Source organism: Manacus vitellinus, unplaced genomic scaffold (genome assembly GCF_001715985.3).
Source record: "Manacus vitellinus isolate BGI_N305 unplaced genomic scaffold, ASM171598v3 scaffold_100_pilon, whole genome shotgun sequence".
Lineage (NCBI taxonomy): Eukaryota > Metazoa > Chordata > Aves > Passeriformes > Pipridae > Manacus > Manacus vitellinus.
The window spans coordinates 336,875-354,554 of NW_021938794.1; the positions used below are offsets into that span (position 1 = coordinate 336,875).

The 17,680-nt window shown below is 48.8% G+C and overlaps 1 protein-coding gene across 2 annotated transcripts in view; it reads right to left on the reverse strand.

The window, feature by feature from the left end:
- The window catches only part of NSF (N-ethylmaleimide sensitive factor, vesicle fusing ATPase), a 54,523-nt gene that overhangs the window by 25,925 nt on the left and 10,918 nt on the right, over positions 1 to 17,680 (reverse strand). For both annotated transcript variants that reach the window (XM_008929329.3, XM_008929330.3), the window contains exons 4-7: positions 16,291 to 16,457; positions 14,848 to 14,955; positions 14,199 to 14,274; positions 10,367 to 10,522 (exon numbers count right to left, since the gene is read on the reverse strand). In XM_008929329.3, coding sequence (XP_008927577.1) covers positions 10,367 to 10,522; positions 14,199 to 14,274; positions 14,848 to 14,955; positions 16,291 to 16,457 — 507 coding nt within the window. The remainder of the gene's footprint in view (positions 1 to 10,366; positions 10,523 to 14,198; positions 14,275 to 14,847; positions 14,956 to 16,290; positions 16,458 to 17,680) is intronic.

Sequence of the window (17,680 nt, forward strand, 5' to 3'; positions counted from 1 at the left end):
TGCCTGGTCACAGAGTGCTGAGGAAACAGAAGAGAAATCTAGACCTTATTTTGTCAAGATCCTTGTATTTCCAGCAGAGCTCCTCTTTCTATTTTCCAGCTGATATTGAGGACCAATGAGTAAAAACAAAGCTACAAGGAAATAAATTTATTTTCAACATTTAGGACCCAGCAGATATTTCAGTATTTCAATTTATTTCTTCCTACACAATTTCTAGCACAATAAAAGTCCCAGTTCCTCACTTTGCCCCTGGATGAGCCAGATGTGGAGGCACAAAGCTCTCAGGATGGGCTTCCCTTGGTTTGGGCCACCCTGGCCCCTCCCAGCACCAACATCTCCTGCCCTTCTCCAGAGTAACAACTGCCCCTGTCACTGTCACCTCACTGGCCAGCCCAGCAAGGACATCCCAAGGAAGCTGTCACTGCTGTAGCCTGTGGGAAAACAGCACATTTGGAATCTACCTGGACAAAAATCTTAACTTTGAACACAAGTGTTTAATCACAGGGGGAGGGAATTCAGGAGCACCTTCTCCTTTCTCTTGCTCCATCCCCTTGCTGCACAAAATCCCTCACATGTGCTCCAGAGAAGGGAGGAACACAAGATATCCCTGTGTTTGAAGATAAAAATCCCTTTGTTTTGTTTCCAGAAAATTTATCTAAAACCTCAGAAATCTTGACGTATTAATTGTCTGAAGTAACAAGTAACACAATAATTAGTGGGAACTGTTCCATGCTGAAGATGACACTCACACTGGCCTTAGTGTTGTGCCAAGGATGTTGTTTAGGTCGGATATTAGGAAAAATTTATTCACAGAAAGGGTGGTCAGGCACTGGCACAGGCTGTCCAGGGCAGTGGTGGAGTCACCATCCCTGGAAGAGATCAAAAGGCGAGTGGAGGTGGCACTTGGGGACATGGTTTAGAGGTAAAACAGTGCTGGGCTGATGGTTGGACTCAACCTTAAAATTCTTTTCCAACTCTGATTCCGTTCTTGCAGTTTGACTTTAAGGATGCAAACTATCCAACAAGAGTCCTGCAGTGCCTTAGATGCACATTAAAAACAAAACCCAAAAAAGCAGCAAACTGATGGCACTGAGCTCAGCCTAAGAGGAGCTGAGCTCAGTTTATTCCACCCTCAGAAGCTTAAGGAGCTTGGGCACAGCGAGGTGTCTGTCACCCACACAGAATGACCTCCCTCCTGGTTCCTGCTCTGTCTCAGCTCCCTGGTAAGTTCAGCCCATCCCAGAGTCCTCAGGGCTGCACAGACCTCACAGTCACATTCTGCCTTTAAAGGACAAACACTTTATTACCTCACTGATACTCTGCTGTGGTTTCCTTCATTCCTGGATATTACAGCCATAAAGAACTGATTTCAATCTGAATAACTGCTCAATTCAACATAACCCCCATGACCCACACACTGCTCTCTCTCTGGCTGTTCACTCACTGCAGTGCAGTTCCAGGAGGACATTGCCACGAGCAGAGCCTGATCCCTCCAAACCCTGGGGAGCAGCAGTGCTGCACTGAACAAGCAGCAATAAAGCTGATTCTTCTGGGCTTCTCTGCAGATAAAAAATTTACTGCAGAAATCAAGAGCTCTGGCTCAGAATTCATGAGTCAGCGTTGAGGCATCAAAAACATAAACAATATCTACTGTCAGTGAAGACAAATCTCACAGAGGGGCGAGTGAGGCACAGGTAAGTTCAAAGGTCTCCCTGTCAAACCCTGTCACGATGGGTGTTGGTGGTGGGAACATGATCACCCCTGGAACCAAAGAGCACTGCACTGCTGAGGGATGCTCTGCAGGGAAATCCCAACAGGCTGGTGCTCCCACAGCTCCTGTGTTCCAGCACGAGGCCAGCAAAGGGCTACAGCAAGTCAGGGCTCGTGCCCACAGCCAGCCCTGGGAGCAGCCTGGGGAGCAGGGACGTCGTTCTGCAGAGGACTCTCTGTCCCAGGGCGTGTTCAAAACACAAACATGAATTGTCTGGGCCTATTCTTTTCTCCTAGTTTTCTTGTAAGTCCTATGAGGAGCCACTGAGGGAGCTGGGGGGGCTCAGCCTGGAGAAAAGGAGGCTCACAACTCTTGCTTTCACAACTCCCTGGCAGGAGGGGGGATTGGGCTCAGCTCCCAGGGAACAAGGGACAGGAGGACAGGGAACGGCCTCCAGCTGTGCCAGGGGAGGGTCAGGTTGGACACCAGGAGGAATTTCTTCATGGAAAGGGTGGTCAGGCACTGGAAGGGGCTGCCCAGGGAGTGGTGGAGTCCCCATCCCTGGAGGTGTCCAAGGAAGGACAGGCCGTGGCACTCAGTGCTCTGGGCTGGGGGACAAGGTCGGAATCAGTTAAAGATGGACTAAATCTTGGAGGTCTTCTCCAAACTAAACAATTCTTTGATTCTTGCAATTTCCAATCTCTCTCCTAGAAGTACAACTGAGTTACATCCATCAGAAGCTTCTCTTCTACGGCCCAAAAAAATCTGAACCTCTTGAAAAGCCCAAACATTCCCCTTCTCTGCATGAGCTGGCTCAGCCACAGCAGAGGGCTGTGGCTGTAACACCCCACACCCAAAATCCCATCTTCCACAGTGGGGGTGTTTGGAAAGCAAAGGACAAACCAGCCTGGGGGCAGCTGGAAGGCTTTGGGGAAGCAGGACAGGTTGGGGACAAAGCTGTTTAGAAACCTCCGAGGATTTTCATCCTCTTCCTGTTCAGGGTGTACCAAGTGGAATGGAAAGGAAAAGAATCCTAGAATATCCTGAGCTGGAAGGGACCCACAAGGATCATCCAGTTCAACCCCTGGCCCTGCACAGACACCCCAACAATCCCACCCTGTCCCTCAGAGCGGTGTCCAAACCCTCCTGGAGCTCTGGCTGCCTTGGGGCTGTGCCCACTGCCCTGGGGAGCCTGGGCAGTGCCAACCACCCTCTGGGGGAAGGACCTTTCCCTGAGATCTGATCTGACCCTGCCCTGGCACAGCTTCAGATGATCCCTCAGGTCCTAAGATTTTCCTAGCAAAAATGCCAGCTCTGGGCCCAGCAGGCTCCCAGAGACACGTGACATTCCCAAGCTTTACCCAGCCATGCTCAGCACTGGACACGCCCTGCTCAGCCTTCAACAACACCTGAGCAGCGAGGACAGCACTGGCCACCTGCTGCAACACTGGGTTGCCACTGAATGGGCAACATTGAGAGCAGGCTCTGAGTCAGGTGGCAGAACATTCCTGAACCCAAAGCAATTAGTTCCTCTTCAAACAGAACTGCCACAAGTGACTCCAGCAGAGATTCCCCTGGACAGCCACGTTCACCTGGCTAAAATCAAAGTTTTAAGCACAAGCAGGACTTTATTAAAATAGACAGGTGATGACAAACCACAAATGTTACCTCTCAAATCACAGTGGGATCCTCTGCACCACACAGGAATTTTGATTAAGTTTATCTCTCCCCTGTCCTGATTTCACCAATGCAGCCCAAATGTCAATACTATTATGAGGATCTTTCTAAACACAAATTATTAGCAGTGCAGACATCTCCAACTCGTTCAGCTCACCATTAGGGCTCCAAATCAAAGGTCACTCCTGTAACCTGAGCCTTAATTATGCCATTTAATGACATACAGTTACAGGCTGAATAAGGATGTTAACAGGAACTCAAATATACCAATGTGGGAAACAAAATATCAGGGAAAAATCATAAAAACTGGTGAAAATGGAAGAGTAACTGGTGTCACCAAGGGAAGTCAAACCCTGTGTCAACCCAGAGTGTCACCTGCCCAAAGACAAGATAACGTTTATTTGTTCAATTCTCCCTCTTCACTTTTTTGTAGAGATCAGAAGAACTGGTTCACTATAACAGGGATTTTCTACTTGGGAGTGTAATTCCCCTTTTAATTAAAATCAAAGCATTCTGGTGTGATTGGATCACTGGGATGCACCACCGGGAACCTGCATGGAAGGATCCCCAGCACAGCAGGGAGATGTTTATCTCTGCACATCAATCTTCAGGCAGGTTCCCAGACTTCACCTGCCACACAGGCAGAATTTCCCCAAAAACAGAGCTGGGTGGAATTTCCCCCTCCCCTCATCCTGGAAGCCCAGAGTTCCTCCAGCCTCCCATCCATCCCCCACAGTACTGACACGGAGCAGGACTGAGGGAACTTGAATTCAAAGCTGGGGCAGGGAAAGGGTCCCAGCTGAACCACAAGTTTTATTTTCAGCAGACCCTCAATGGGCAGGGTTTTGGGCTATCAAATCCTTTGCCTCTGTAAAGAGAAGACAAACTCAGTGAGTTCTCCCTGGATTTTGGAAACAGCTTCCTCACTGCATCCTGTTGGCTGTGAGGATTCCAGCATTCCATCCATCAGCCCCCAACTGCAACACAGCTTTCAGCTCAGACTCACTGCAACCCCCCCTGCCCCAGGTCCCTCAGGAACATCCCCCAGGGCAGAGAGCTGCACAGAACGTGGCTGGGACTTGTGTCCCTGTGTGCTGTGACCTGCTGCTCCTCCAGCTGCTCCCTCAGCTCCTCCTGCAGCACCACAGGACCCCTGCTCATGCTGTTTGCTTCTTCACTTCCTATTTTCTGTAATATGGGGGATGCTTTGGGTGGTCTAAGTCAGTCTCTGGTTTTTTAGAGAAGGGGAGGGAAATGAGAGATGTCAGGGACTTCTTTGCTGTCCTCCCCAAAGAGCCCAGAGCTCTGGTTCAATGTGTGGAGAAGGAGTTCAGTGACCAGACTGAGCCTCACTGGCCACAGGGATCCCTTTGCTCACTTATTTCAAATCCCATCAGGAAGGGAAGACCCAGGAAAGCACTGTCCATTCTCAGCAAGGAAGAAGAGTTAACAACAGCAACTGCTGAGTTCAGGCTGTTAAATACTCTCTAACACCAAGGAAGCCTTGATGTGTTCTGTGACAGCTGCCACAAATATCAGTGACAAAGGGGCAGGAACAGGAAAGAAGAGCAGGAAAAGAACAGGAGACACATGAGCCCACAGCTGCTGGACATTTGCAGATCACCTGGACAGGATCTTCACTCAGGGGCACTCAGAGCAGGGGAAATCACCTCAAAGTCACTGAGAACCTGGACAGCGTGGGTGAGAAACTGGGGGGAAGGAGGTGAATGTCATCCATGGTGTTATAAAGGCAAAGGGAGAGAGCCTGAGGTTGGGCTAAACTGAGAGATCCCTTCCAATCTCAGCTGTTTTCTCATGGTGTGGTACAGACCTGGCACTAACCTGATTCCTGGAAAATATCTTTCTATGTAGGTAGCAAAAAACAAGGATACAAGAAATAGCCAAAAAGAATTTATTAGATCAGCCTGAGACAACTTCCCTCCAGGAAAAGTTGGGGGTCCCACACAGAGGGTTTGAGGAAACAAAGAAAGCAACAGAGGGAGGTTTAGACTTTCCTAAAGATATAAATAGGTTTTACACATCCTCCTAGACATGCAGGAAAAGCACAGGCTGAATGAAGTTAGAGGTAGATGAAAAGTGGATAAAACCCTACAAACTTTAAAGCACAGTGAGAAATGATCCATCCTGAATTTAGTGGCATGTGGTGCCTGGAAGATGGAACAGGACAGAATGCTCCAATTAAATCTGTACATTGCACAGCCAAGAGCTACAAACACACTGACAGGTAGGATTAAATTCATCTAAAATCTGTGTAACTTGATGCACAAGTTTCTAAATCAGGCAGGAATAATGAAGTGCATGTTGCAAAACAAAAAAATCATCAGAGTGGGGATTAGAACCAGGCCCAGACACTGAGGCACAGCCAAAACCTGCCAACTGATACAGATTTTTCATTAAAATCACCCTATTTTCAGAATAGCTGGATGAGATCCTTTCCATCATTATTCTTCTCTTCCAGTATCTGAGTATTTTGAGAACATTAATGTATTAATTTTTAAGGCAGCTTAAAAGACAAGCCTCCACTTCAAGGCAGAATCCAAGAGAGAAAATAATATCTGAGTATCTGCTCATCTGAATGTTCCCCTTGAGTTTTGTTGATACTTGTATGAGCTGAGATGTCCTTCAAAACTACAGAGCTCTGAGACCAACTGACCCCAAGAGGGCAGGTTAAGATGGTTCCCAGGAAATAGAAACCACCTTGAAAAAGTCTGATTTAGGCTATTTGTGGTACCAGGAGAGGATGGGGAATTTGGGTTCCATTCAGCCTCTTAGAAGGAATGTGAGCTTGTAACTCCAAATGTTTCTGCACCTGTTATTAAATGATAACAACAACATGTACATACATGTTGTACATCAGCCTCTACAAAACCACTGTGCCACAGAAATCAGAAAGTCCCTTCCCTGCTGCAGGTCAAGACTGTGTTTCAGTGCTTGGGGACATCAGAGTGTTCTTAAATAAAGAAAAGAAGGTCAGTGTGAGTGTTTTCAGGTCTGGGAAGGGTCTTTACAGTTTTGTTGAAAGTTACAGCTCCAGGCACCAAATATCAAAAACTTTGTTCCAAATGGTTAAATGTCTGTTGGAATCAGGGGGGAAAGAAAAACCCTAAAAAAAGAGAACACTGTTCTAGCAAGCATTAAGCAATCACCTTAATGGCACAAGCCACTGAATAAGCTGGATTTAAAGTCTCAGTAGAAAAAACAGCATTTACCATGGATGGGAAGAAAGGCCTGATCTGCAGGGACACTCTGGGAAAACAACATTTATCAAAGAAAAGGAGGAGCTTTAGCTGGAGCAAGAGGATGCTCTAAACTGCAGCCAGGAGTAACCAAAGCCAGACTCCCTTCACACACAGCTTTACTACGAGCTGGATGGCACAGACATCCCAAAAGGGCTTAAAAAGGAGGAGGATTCCCTGGAAATAGGGCACTGTAGGGCTGTCCTTCAGAGAGAATGTGACTGCTGGGGTTAAGTTCCTTCCTCAGAAGTGCCATTGGTACCAGTGAGGCCTCATGGCACCAACAGGAGGGTCCCTTTTGCCTCAGGAGACCTTCCTCAGGCCTCATCCAGAGAAGGATTTAATTCCACTTGGCAGTCACAGGACTATCAGGAGTCAAGCATCAGTCACTCTCCCCTGTGAGGGTGGGGAGGCCCTGGCACAGGTTGCCCAGAGAAGCTGTGGCTGCCCCTGGATCCCTGGGAGTGTCCAAGGCCAGGCTGGACAGGGCTTGGAGCAACCTGGGCTGGTGGAAGGTGTCCCTGCCCAGGGCAGGGGGTGGCACTGGATGGGCTTTAAGGTCCCTTCCCACCCAAACCATTCCATGGTTCTGTCACACCACACCAACCAGGGAACTGATCCAGCTGAGTACAACCCTATAAACTGCTTTTATTAATAGTATTTTTTGGTTCCAACTGTATTAGCTCCCTCCAGAGTCCCGCAAGCCCAAAGCCATCACAGAGGAGTGGGAGATCCATGTATGGGAAAAGCAAACTGCCCCTTCCAGGTGAGCAGGGACAGGGTTAGTGACCAACTGGAGCTGAGCTAACACTTCTTTTCTTGGATACACCAAAGCTTGTACCATCAGAGCAGCATTTCCCCTCTTGGATGATATGGTTAACTAACACTGACTTATGTGCTCCAAACCCAGAACATTCCTTGGAAGTTAGATCAACCACACACAAACTGCAAGTAATGCTGGAAGGGTCTGTAGAGCCTCTGTGTAGTTTTGGACAGAAATATTTATGGTGTTTGGTATGGAAGCTGCAGGCTGGGAGCACTGGGCAAAGAACAGGACTGGGTGAGCACTGGAGCACCAGGGAGCAAGCAAATTCCTCCTTTTCCTTCCCAATAAATTATTCACAAAGGTGAACAGCTGTCACACTGACATTTCAGATCTGAAATATAGTTAAGAGCAAGTTATAACTAAGGCAAAGAAAATGAATGTCAGAAAGTTTTGTTTTTTTAAATTTCAGATAAGCTCTTTCGCCCTGGGGTTACTCAGAGCTCAGGAGCTCTGCTCCCAGTCCAACTTCTTACCTGAACAACGTCTCTGTGTGCAGCCTGTGTGTAAACATCACAGTGAGGGGGTTTGTGCTTAGAGAGGGAACATGGTACACCTTGAATTCATTGCCCAGGGTAATCCAAATACTACTGGGCCTTCAGAGAATCTCTGTCTTCCTGTATTAAGCAATACCAATTAGAAGAGGAACCCTCTGGCCAGCTCCAGGGCCTCACCCTGCAGCCAGCAGGGATTCCCACCTGCTCCAGAGGTCCCTGGTGGAGGTGTAGGAACTCCACATCAGTCACGTGCTGCCCATGGTTCCAGAACCCAGCTGGCAGGTGAATCCAGCTCGTGGATATGCCCAGGGAATGCAATGGCATGTGACACAGCAGGCTGGCAGCCTGCCCACACACAGCCAGGGGAAGCTGCAGCAACAGGGAAACAAGCTCTCATTGTCTTTAGTCTCCAAACACACTCCTGACACTGAAGTGGCACTGGGTGAGAACTTCCAAAGCCTAAATCTTTTACCTTCACATGTGGTCACATCTCAGGACTTTGTACTGCAGCCACAAAGTCAGAGAATCACAGGATGGTTTGGGTTGGGAGGGACATTAAAACCCATCCAGTGCCACCCCCTGCCATGGGCAGGGACACCTTCCACCAGCCCAGGTTGCTCCAAGCCCCGTCCAGCCTGGCCTGGGACACTTCCAGGGATGGGGCAGCCACAGCTTCTCTGGGCAACCTGTGCCAGGGCCTCCCCACCCTCACAGGGAAGGATTTATTCCCAATGTCCAACCTAAATCTCTCCTCTTTTAGTTTTAAATCATTCCCTCTTGTCCTATCACTGTCTGCCCAGGTAAAAAGTCGCTCTCCCTTTGTTTTATAAGACCCCTTTAGGCACTGGAAGGGGCTCTAAGGTCACCCTGGAGCCTTCTCTTCTCCAGGCTGAACAGCCCCAGCTCTCCCAGCCTGTCTCCACGGGAAGACTTCATGAACACACACGACAGTTGCCTCCAAAGGTAAAACATTTCAAGCACAGGAGGCTGCTGGCAGCAGCAGCAGCACTGAACTGGCCACCAGTGTCTCTGGGTAAAAGCTCTTCTTTCCACAGCCAAGGCCATTTCTCCCATTTCCTCTCTCTGCAGAGCAGTTAAATATTTAACAAATTCAAGCATTTGATGTTCTCAAGCAGAAGCAGAGCAGTGATGTCTTGTTCACAGCCACAAAACCCAGGAGATCCGGGATCATCCCCCCAAAGGCCTCGGCTCTCAGATCAATGGAAAGTAAAAGGCAGGAGAGAGAGAATCAGGCACTAATTGGATTCAGCCCCAGAGTTTCTCCAGTGTTCTTCCACAGATTTTCAAATCACCCAGAAAAGACTGAAGGCACCTCCCAGGGAAGTTTACTTTGCATCAATTCCACAGGCCCTGGAAGCGGCCGCGCTCCACAGGCCCCCGCACAGACAGGACGGATCTCCTGCTGGAAATCTGGTTTGTAATCAAAATCCTGATTGCTTCATTTGTGGGGGGAGGGAAGGTGGCTCAGAAACATAAACATACACAGAAATTATACAGCCTAAATATAAACCCACAGAGATTATATTCCAAGAACAAGGAGCAGCCAGAACATCCCCAGCCACGTTCTGTGACAGAATCAGATACCTGCAGCTGCACACTGCTGACTAAAAACTAAACCCAGCACCATTTATCTGCCTGCCAGCACATGTTTACCAAGGACTGGGGCTGCCTTTCCTTCCCCTGGCCCAAAAAAAGGAGTTATATTTAGAATCAGTGCTTTTATTTCCCCAGCTCCAGGACGTGCCATGGCCTGTGTGTCCTCTGCACTTCAAACCTGACCGAGCAGAGCCCACACCCGGGGCTGTGTCTGTTGGGCTGAGGCTGGGAGAAGCATGGGGCTCCTGCTGCAGCTGCCAGGACAGCTGGCATGGAATATGGGAGAGGGATTATGGAGCATTAAAACAGCCTTTCTTCTGACCTCTAGGGACAGCCCCTGGCAGTCTGGAAGAGGAGCAGTCAGTCCCACTGCTACGGATAAACGAAGCATCCAAAGAACAGGGAGTGTTTCCCCGAGTCATGGAATGGTTTGGGTTGGAAGGGACCTTAAAGCCCATCTCGTTCCAGCCCCCTGCCATGGGCAGGGACACCTTCCACCAGACCAGGCTGCTCCAGTTTCAGCTCCACCAGAACAGTGTCCAGTTAAACCACGTATCTCATTCCTACAGACATTCCAGGTGCAGGGTTGAACATTTGTGTTGGTTTTGTTGCCCTTCCCTAAGCAAGTAACAAGAGTCCAAAATACGTTTGGCAGCAACAGAAGAGGCTCTGTTGGTCTGTTAGATCCCTAAGAAACTGCTGTGTTACAGCATCCCAAGGCTGCCAGCTGATGTCCAGTCCTTGCAGACCCCATGCCCCAGCCACACTTCCCTGGATTACTCACCCATTTGCTCCACAATTTCAGGTGGGAAAACTCGAGAAGCAAAAGCTCGTCGGAAAATATCCGAGAATTCTTTGTCCAGGCCCCCAATGCCCATTTTCTCAAAATTCCAGTCTGGGTTGATGATTGACTGACGGTTCTCCTTGGTCTTGGATTTACCTGCAAAACCAAAGGAATCATTTCAAACACTGAGCCCAGAACTCCAGCAGACACAGGTACAGGAGCAGCACAAGCTCTGCAGGTCAGACCCACGTCCTGTGAACTCCATGGGCGGTTTCAGGAGGACACACTGGGCCAAGGACACAAGGGTAGGACACCAGAGACCTGGTTTACTTGGTAAAGGATTTTCCCAGCCTTCCAACCACTCACAAGGATTTCTCCAGCCAGGTGTTGCTCCTGGGTATTGAAGACTCCCCAGTAGATTTCTCTGCCCCAAACTGGACCCCTGTAACCTGAGCACCCTGAGTGCCTCAGCCCCCAGCTCACGGGGCTGCTGCCAGTATCAGTGTCCACTCTTTTCCAGGCCACCTGGAATGACAAGAGGTTTGTCCTGTATCCTCCTCAATGCCTTTTCCAGCCTTCACCTGGTCTCCCTTCCTTCCCCAGCAGCAGCTGCACACGGGAGCCCCCTTGTTGCTCTCTCAGTTTTCTCTTTTCCCATGTCCTCTGGCAGATGGACCTGCAGGTTGTATCTTAAATACAGGTACAAAATTGTGCTCCACTTTGTTCATATTCCTTTATGAATAACGTGCAGTAATTCTTAGCAAACACAATAATTCTTAACAGTGCTCAGGCTGCATGAGCATGGGCCCAGCATTCCCTTCAAACTGTCCTCCCTGGGATCTTGTCCCATCACAGCCACCCATTTTACCCAACTTTTCCTCCTACATGTCACTTTATGTTTATTTATAGTGAATTTTGTCTGCCATTTTCTACCTCAGTCACCAGGCTCAGTCAGAGCCAGCCTGGGCACCTCCTTGCTCAGGCTTTTCCCCAGTTTATTCAGTAATTCCAATGGGAAGCAAAGGCCCAGCAGAGATTCCCACTGAACTCCACCAACACAGGCTATTTACTCCTTCCCTTTCACCATTCACTGACCCATGACAGGATCTTCTCTCTCACAGATCTCTGGTTTGATTCTTTTTTAGGAAACTTTGATAAAGGACCTTGCTGGAGGAGCTTTGACAAACAAGCAGGCTGTGTGAGCCCTTGTGCCAGGGCTTCCTGACTCCTGTAATGAACTCCAGTGGGATCAGGAGGCAGGACTGCCCTGACCCGAGGCAGGCTGACCCTTCCCAGAGTAACATCTTTATAAAGGTATCCTCTAATTTAATGTTTTATTACAGTTTCTGTTGGTTTCTCCTGTACAGATTTAAGGTTCAAAGATGTGCAGCTCTGCAGACTTTCTCCAGGATCCTTTGGGAAGGGACAGCACATGAAAGTGTCTCCAGACAGCAGAGCAATTTGCAGCAAGGTCACACCAAACAATCACAAGGTCACCAGCTCCTTTACAGCTCAGAAGAGCCAAGGCTGGTCCTGGCAAATCACCACAGTTGTATCTGTTCCACAGCCTCTTCCACAGTTACTCAGCCAGACCCCCAGGCACAGCTCTGCAGTCTCTTTAACCACCTCCTCTCTCTTCTGCTGCCAAGCCACTCACACTCCAGCCCTCCCGAGCTCCTCACTCCCTCTGCAGAGGAGTTTAAAGTACTCAGGGCCTTCAGAAAGCAGACAGCAAGCACAAGTGCTCTGTAAGGATGCTGTCAAACCCCTGCAGTCTCACCTGAAATTTATTCAAGGCAGTTCATAAACAAGCACTGACACTTTGGTGGGTCAGACCAACCTTCCACATGGCTTTCAGCACCCTCAGCTACCAGGGAAGCACACAGGGAGCTGAAAACCCAGAGAGGGCAAAGACTGACGATAACCCTCAACTCCTGCTGCAATGGGGTGAGTTCTTACACAGTGCTTTAAGGGCTGGCCCTTAATAGGTCCCCCAATAGGGACCCTTCCCTCCCTAAAACACCAGAGAATCACTGAGTCACAGGATGGTTTGGGTGGGAAGGGACATTAAAGACCATCCAGGGACACCTCCCACTAGCCTGGGTTGCTCCAAGCCCCATCCAACCTGGCCTTGGACACTTCCAGGGCTGGGGCAGCCACAGCTTCTCTGGGCACCCTGTGCCAGGGCCTGCCCACCCTCACAGGGAGGAATTCCTTCCCAACACCTAAACATGGCAAACAACAACTGTGCCTTCTGCTGACCTGTTCCACAAGCTCTTCTAGGGGAACTTCAAGCTGAGCCAGGCAGTGGATGGGCATCCAGAGTGCAGTGAGTACAGCAAACAGCAGGGCTGTGTGAGCTCAGTCAGCCTGCTTAATCTTGGTCTAAACACACCTGGAATCAATTCTTCAATTCCAAGGGCAGCAAAACAAACAAACAGGGTCGTGCCTCTGACCAACACAGCAGGGCCAGTACGTGTGACCCAGAGCACCAAGAGTCAGAGCTGTGCAGGGCACAGGGAGCTGATCCACCAGTTCCCCTGTGTTTATTATCCCAGTGCTGCACTCCAGCCTTTAGGTCAGACCCCTCAGCCAGGGATGCTCCTGCTCCTGCAGAGCTTGGCCTACACCCCCCCCTTCTGGCTGCACCTCAGCACAGTAAAATTCCTGCAGATTGGATTGAAACTTCATCCATTGGTTTTATAACACAATTTTATGCTAAGCAGCAGAAGTAGAATTGTTTTTTTTTTTAAACAATTATTACAATTCTAATCTATTAAAACAATGCAGGTCCTTTACTGGAGGCAGAGCTCAGTGACACTCACTTCACTTTCATCTCCTCTCTCAGAATTTAATTATTCAGAACTTTACAATTCTCCAGAGACCAACAAAGCACATTAAGCAGCTCTGCCTCAGATCAATGAGGAGATTAAATGAAGTACCAATTTGACAGAAGTAAATTGAGGCACAAGCAGCTCTTTTGTCTTGTCTGCAGACAATGAAATAGAATCCTGGGGGAAGGATCCCTGTTCCCAACCCATCAGCCCTCCCCTGGGACCACTCCTCACACCCACATGTGCCAGGAGGGAGATCACAGGTCGTTATATGGCTCTGAATATTAACAAGCAAAGTACCCCTGCTTGCTCTGCCTCAGTGAACAGGGTTATTCAACACTCCCCCCGTGTCCTGGCAGAGTGAAAACTGAGCTGGTGCAACCACGTGGTCACAGCTGGGAGCTCATTGCCCTGCCCAAGGTTCAGTGGGTGCTATTAACACCTGGATCCTCGTTAAGGTGCTTCATTACAGCCCCCCACAGCTCAGCCCATGGACCTCTGCTGGGTTCCAGTACAGGCTGTGTGTTCCCATACAAAATCTGCAGAAGGTGCAAGGTGTGGTTACACCACAGGCTCCCTTCTGCCCGTTTTTGGAGTGGAATTCTCCTTTCCTAAGTGGCTGCTCCCCCCAGATGTTGTCCAGTCTCCTGGAAAGGGAGAACTCTCTGACATGAAATTTTCAGAAGTTCACACTCACTTTGAGATTTTGGCTAGACATTCAAAAAGTTCTCAATTTCCTACTCCCTGCTCTTTTAATTAAATTTAATGTAAGAGCTGTTGGCTTGTTACTGTCCCTGAAAACATCATTCTCTAATGCTTAAAGAGTTAAAGGATTTCAACTGGGTGCTGCCTTTTGCTGGATCTACTCATCCCCTTTGCTTTTCTCATCTAGACCTAGCAGTGAGGAAAAAAAACACTTGGAGGCAACCAAGTCTCCAAGGCCTGAAAAGCAGCAGAGTTCAAGCATTATTTCTCTCTTTGGGTACAGTGGCACTCACCAATGAGATTGAGAGAGGAGTTCTCAGCTTTCTCAAAGGCAACTTGACTGTTCCCAAGAACCAAACCAACCTCAATCTGGAAAAGGGAGGGAAACAAATAATTAATTGCTATTAGACTCAGCTTCAGATTGCTCCTCAGGTATCCCCAAAAACAGGAAACAGCAGCAAAAGCTCCACTACAAAAGTCTGGGAAGAATGTGAAATAACACCACCTCCTCTAAAACAAACATCACCAAATGGAGAAGCTCATCAGGTGTAACAAAGTGGCTTTTTAAAGTTCTTGGTTCAGTTCAAACCCAACTATGTTATTTCAGCAAGACCCAGCAAGTAAAGAAGAAAATAAGATTAAAGGAAAAATCAAAACTGGACATAACTGGAAGACAAAAAAGCTCAAAACAAATGTGTTTCTATGAATTAGTACTTAAAGACCAAGAGATATTCCTTGTATCTTCCCCAGCCCAGTGGGGGCTGCACTAAACTGCAAACAGTGCTCCTTGTTTCCTCTGACACAACAGACACAGCCAGGTGAGGCACGTGTGACTTCTCCAAATGCAGGTACCCTGAACTGCTCCTGACCTGCAGCATGGACTTGATCAGGACTTAAATGCCTGCAGTCCCTAAGGATGGACATGAATTCCTGGGAGCCCACCTTCTGCTTTTTGCCTGTTCCAGACTCCCCTTTGAGAATGCTGGGATCCATGGCTTCCATGTCCTTCACCAACAGCCCAAAGAGCTTGTCATTAAAGCTGAACACGAGCTGTAGAAAGGAAAAGACTCATTAAAAAAAGCTAGAAAGGATTTGACAACACTACAAAGATTTGAAGGGAGAGAGGCCTGGAGACTGAGTTTACCACCCAACAACTCCCACGTGGTTTTTACCCTGTAAAGATCTAGGGTGCTGACCACGTTCTCTCCCTGCCCCAGCTTAAGAGTGACAGATCAAAAGTATCAAAACATGAAGTCAACTGAAAAAACTCAAAGAGAAACTCTCCTTCCAAGAAAAGCTTCTCTTCCCCCCCACTTTCCTCCCCAGCTCAATGTTCTATATCATCACTTGACATTTTCCTCTCACTTTAATTACTGGTGCCAGGCAAGGAGAACAATTTAGCTCAAAACTTTTCGATCTTTTGCGTTTCAGTTTGACAAAGACACCTCAGAGACAGTGCTAATGAGACAGGATGAACAGAACAAGGAGTAGGGTCCATCCCACAGGGAACCAGCCTGGCTCTGCACCATCCCTTTCCTCTGAGATTACATTTGCAACTGGCTTAAGATTCAGACCCTGCAAGTTGTAAACTACGAGAGGCCAACCTCAACTTGTCCTGAGAATGTGGCAAAGCAGAGGCTGCCACAGAGAGCTTTGCAGGGGCAGAAGCCCATCTGCTGCAGAGCTGAGCAGGGCCAGTTACAGGGACAATAGCTTTCCAAGATCCTCAGGGAAATATTTCATCCCTGTCTTACTACTGGAGTCCATAGAGTAGCAATAAATCATAGAATCCCAGAATGGTTTGGGTGGGAAGGGACCTTAAAGATCATCCAGTCCCACCCCTGCCATGGGCAGGGACACCTTCCACCAGCCCAGGTTGCTCCAAGCCCCGTCCAACCTGGTCTTGGACACTTCCAGGGATCCAGGGGCAGCTACAGCTTCTCTGGGCAACCTGTGCCAGGGCCTCCCCACCCTCCCAGGGAAGGATTTCCTCCTAATATCTAAACCTGAGAGGTGCCACTGAGAATGAACTAAACCTGGTGTTCATCTCGATCTTGAGACAAAAGTGACTTCTCAGAAGACTCCAAGAGCTGCCATGTTCATAATCCAACCAGGCCACGACACAGGGAGACCCCAGCTCTCCCAGGCCTTGGGATTTTCCTCGCAGATTTCTCCAGTTAAGGATAAGACAGATTTTAACCCCCTCTGCCCATCGTGTCAGTGAAAGTCAGGATGGTTTGATTTTTCACAGAGAAACCATTCCCACAACAAACAATTCCTGGCCTTTGCAGCATCAGTCCCTTGGACTCCTCCAGATGTTCCCTTCATGTTCAGTTCATGGTATTGAAGCCCATTTTTGCCTTAAAATCCCAAAGCAAAGCCCACCTGCTGGCCCACGGAGAAGGCCTGGCTGTTGAACTGCTGGATGAACTCTGCAGCCATCTTGTCTGTGTCGTAGGGGTTGGAGTCGATGTTCTTCTTCTGCAGGAAGTCGATCTCGATGGTCATGGTGCCGATGCACTGCTTGGCCTTGTCAAAGGTGTACAAGGAGACTGGTAAAACAGAAAGGAACAGCACATTTCAGAGCAGCAGTGTCCCCAGTGCATTGAACATTTGGCAATACAAGGCTCCAGCACGCTCAAATACAGGACTTGTTCATGTGAAGAGAACAAAGAGAGCCAGTCCCTGGCTGAAGTTGTTACCAGAAGACACAAACAGGTCATCACAGCACACACACCAAATATCCTTCCTGGGATGAGAAAAGGCCACCCAGGAGTGAGCTGTCAAAGAAGGCTCTTCCAGGAAATAGGGATAAAGATAAAACACAAGCACCTCCTGAACTGAGGTCTATCTCCTGGTTGGAGTTCTTTCCAAAAGGGATATGGCAGCAGGGTTATCCCTTTGGTCCTGCAAGGGCACAGCAGGAGCTCCTCCCACCTTACAGTGATTTCCTTTTACTTGCCAAACCTCCAGGCTTTGTCAACTAAAAGTTTCTGGAAAGAACATCAGTCCCTGGCTTTGGTCACATCCCAGGCCCGAGGGGTCAATGCACACAAGCAGCTCTTACAGCCAGGACTGGCTGCAGGGTGTGACACAGAGCAGAACCCCTGCAGCCCATCAGCAGAGCACAGCACCAGCTCCAAGAGCCTGGAATGGCCCACAGAGAGGCAGGATGGGAGGGCAGCAGGGACCTCCTGGTCTGGGAAGGCAGCCCTGGCTCCAGGGGTGCATCTCCAGTGGGAACACGGGAGCTGAGGGAGCTGAACTGCACGGAGGGCAGGACAGCCAATGCACTCACAGCACTCAGGCAAGCCCCTCACCTGGAAAGCCCTTCCCATGGCACTGGGGGCTCCAGGGCTCAGCATCACTGCTCCACTGACATTTAAAGCACAGTTCTCACATTATTTGGGGACCACAACCAAACAGGAGCCCTGGGAAATCACTGGGTTTGTGAACACTCCTCCCTACCTGCACAATAACATCACAGTCCCTCCCACCCTGCAGGGAGTCAGATGACATTTAGTCACTCTGCACAGAATTACTGCATCAGTTTTCCTAACACAGGCCCCCACAGAGTTGGGAAGTTTACAGCAAGGCCCAGGCCAGGTACACTCACAAACCTGCTCTAACAGCTAATGACACAGTATATTAGTGCTTCTTTCCTCTAATAACTTCAGGACTAAAAAGTATTGATCTAGAAACCAGTTGGCACGTAATCAGCAACCACACAGGGGTGAGAAACAAAATAATTTATGGGTCTCCCCTCTATTATAGG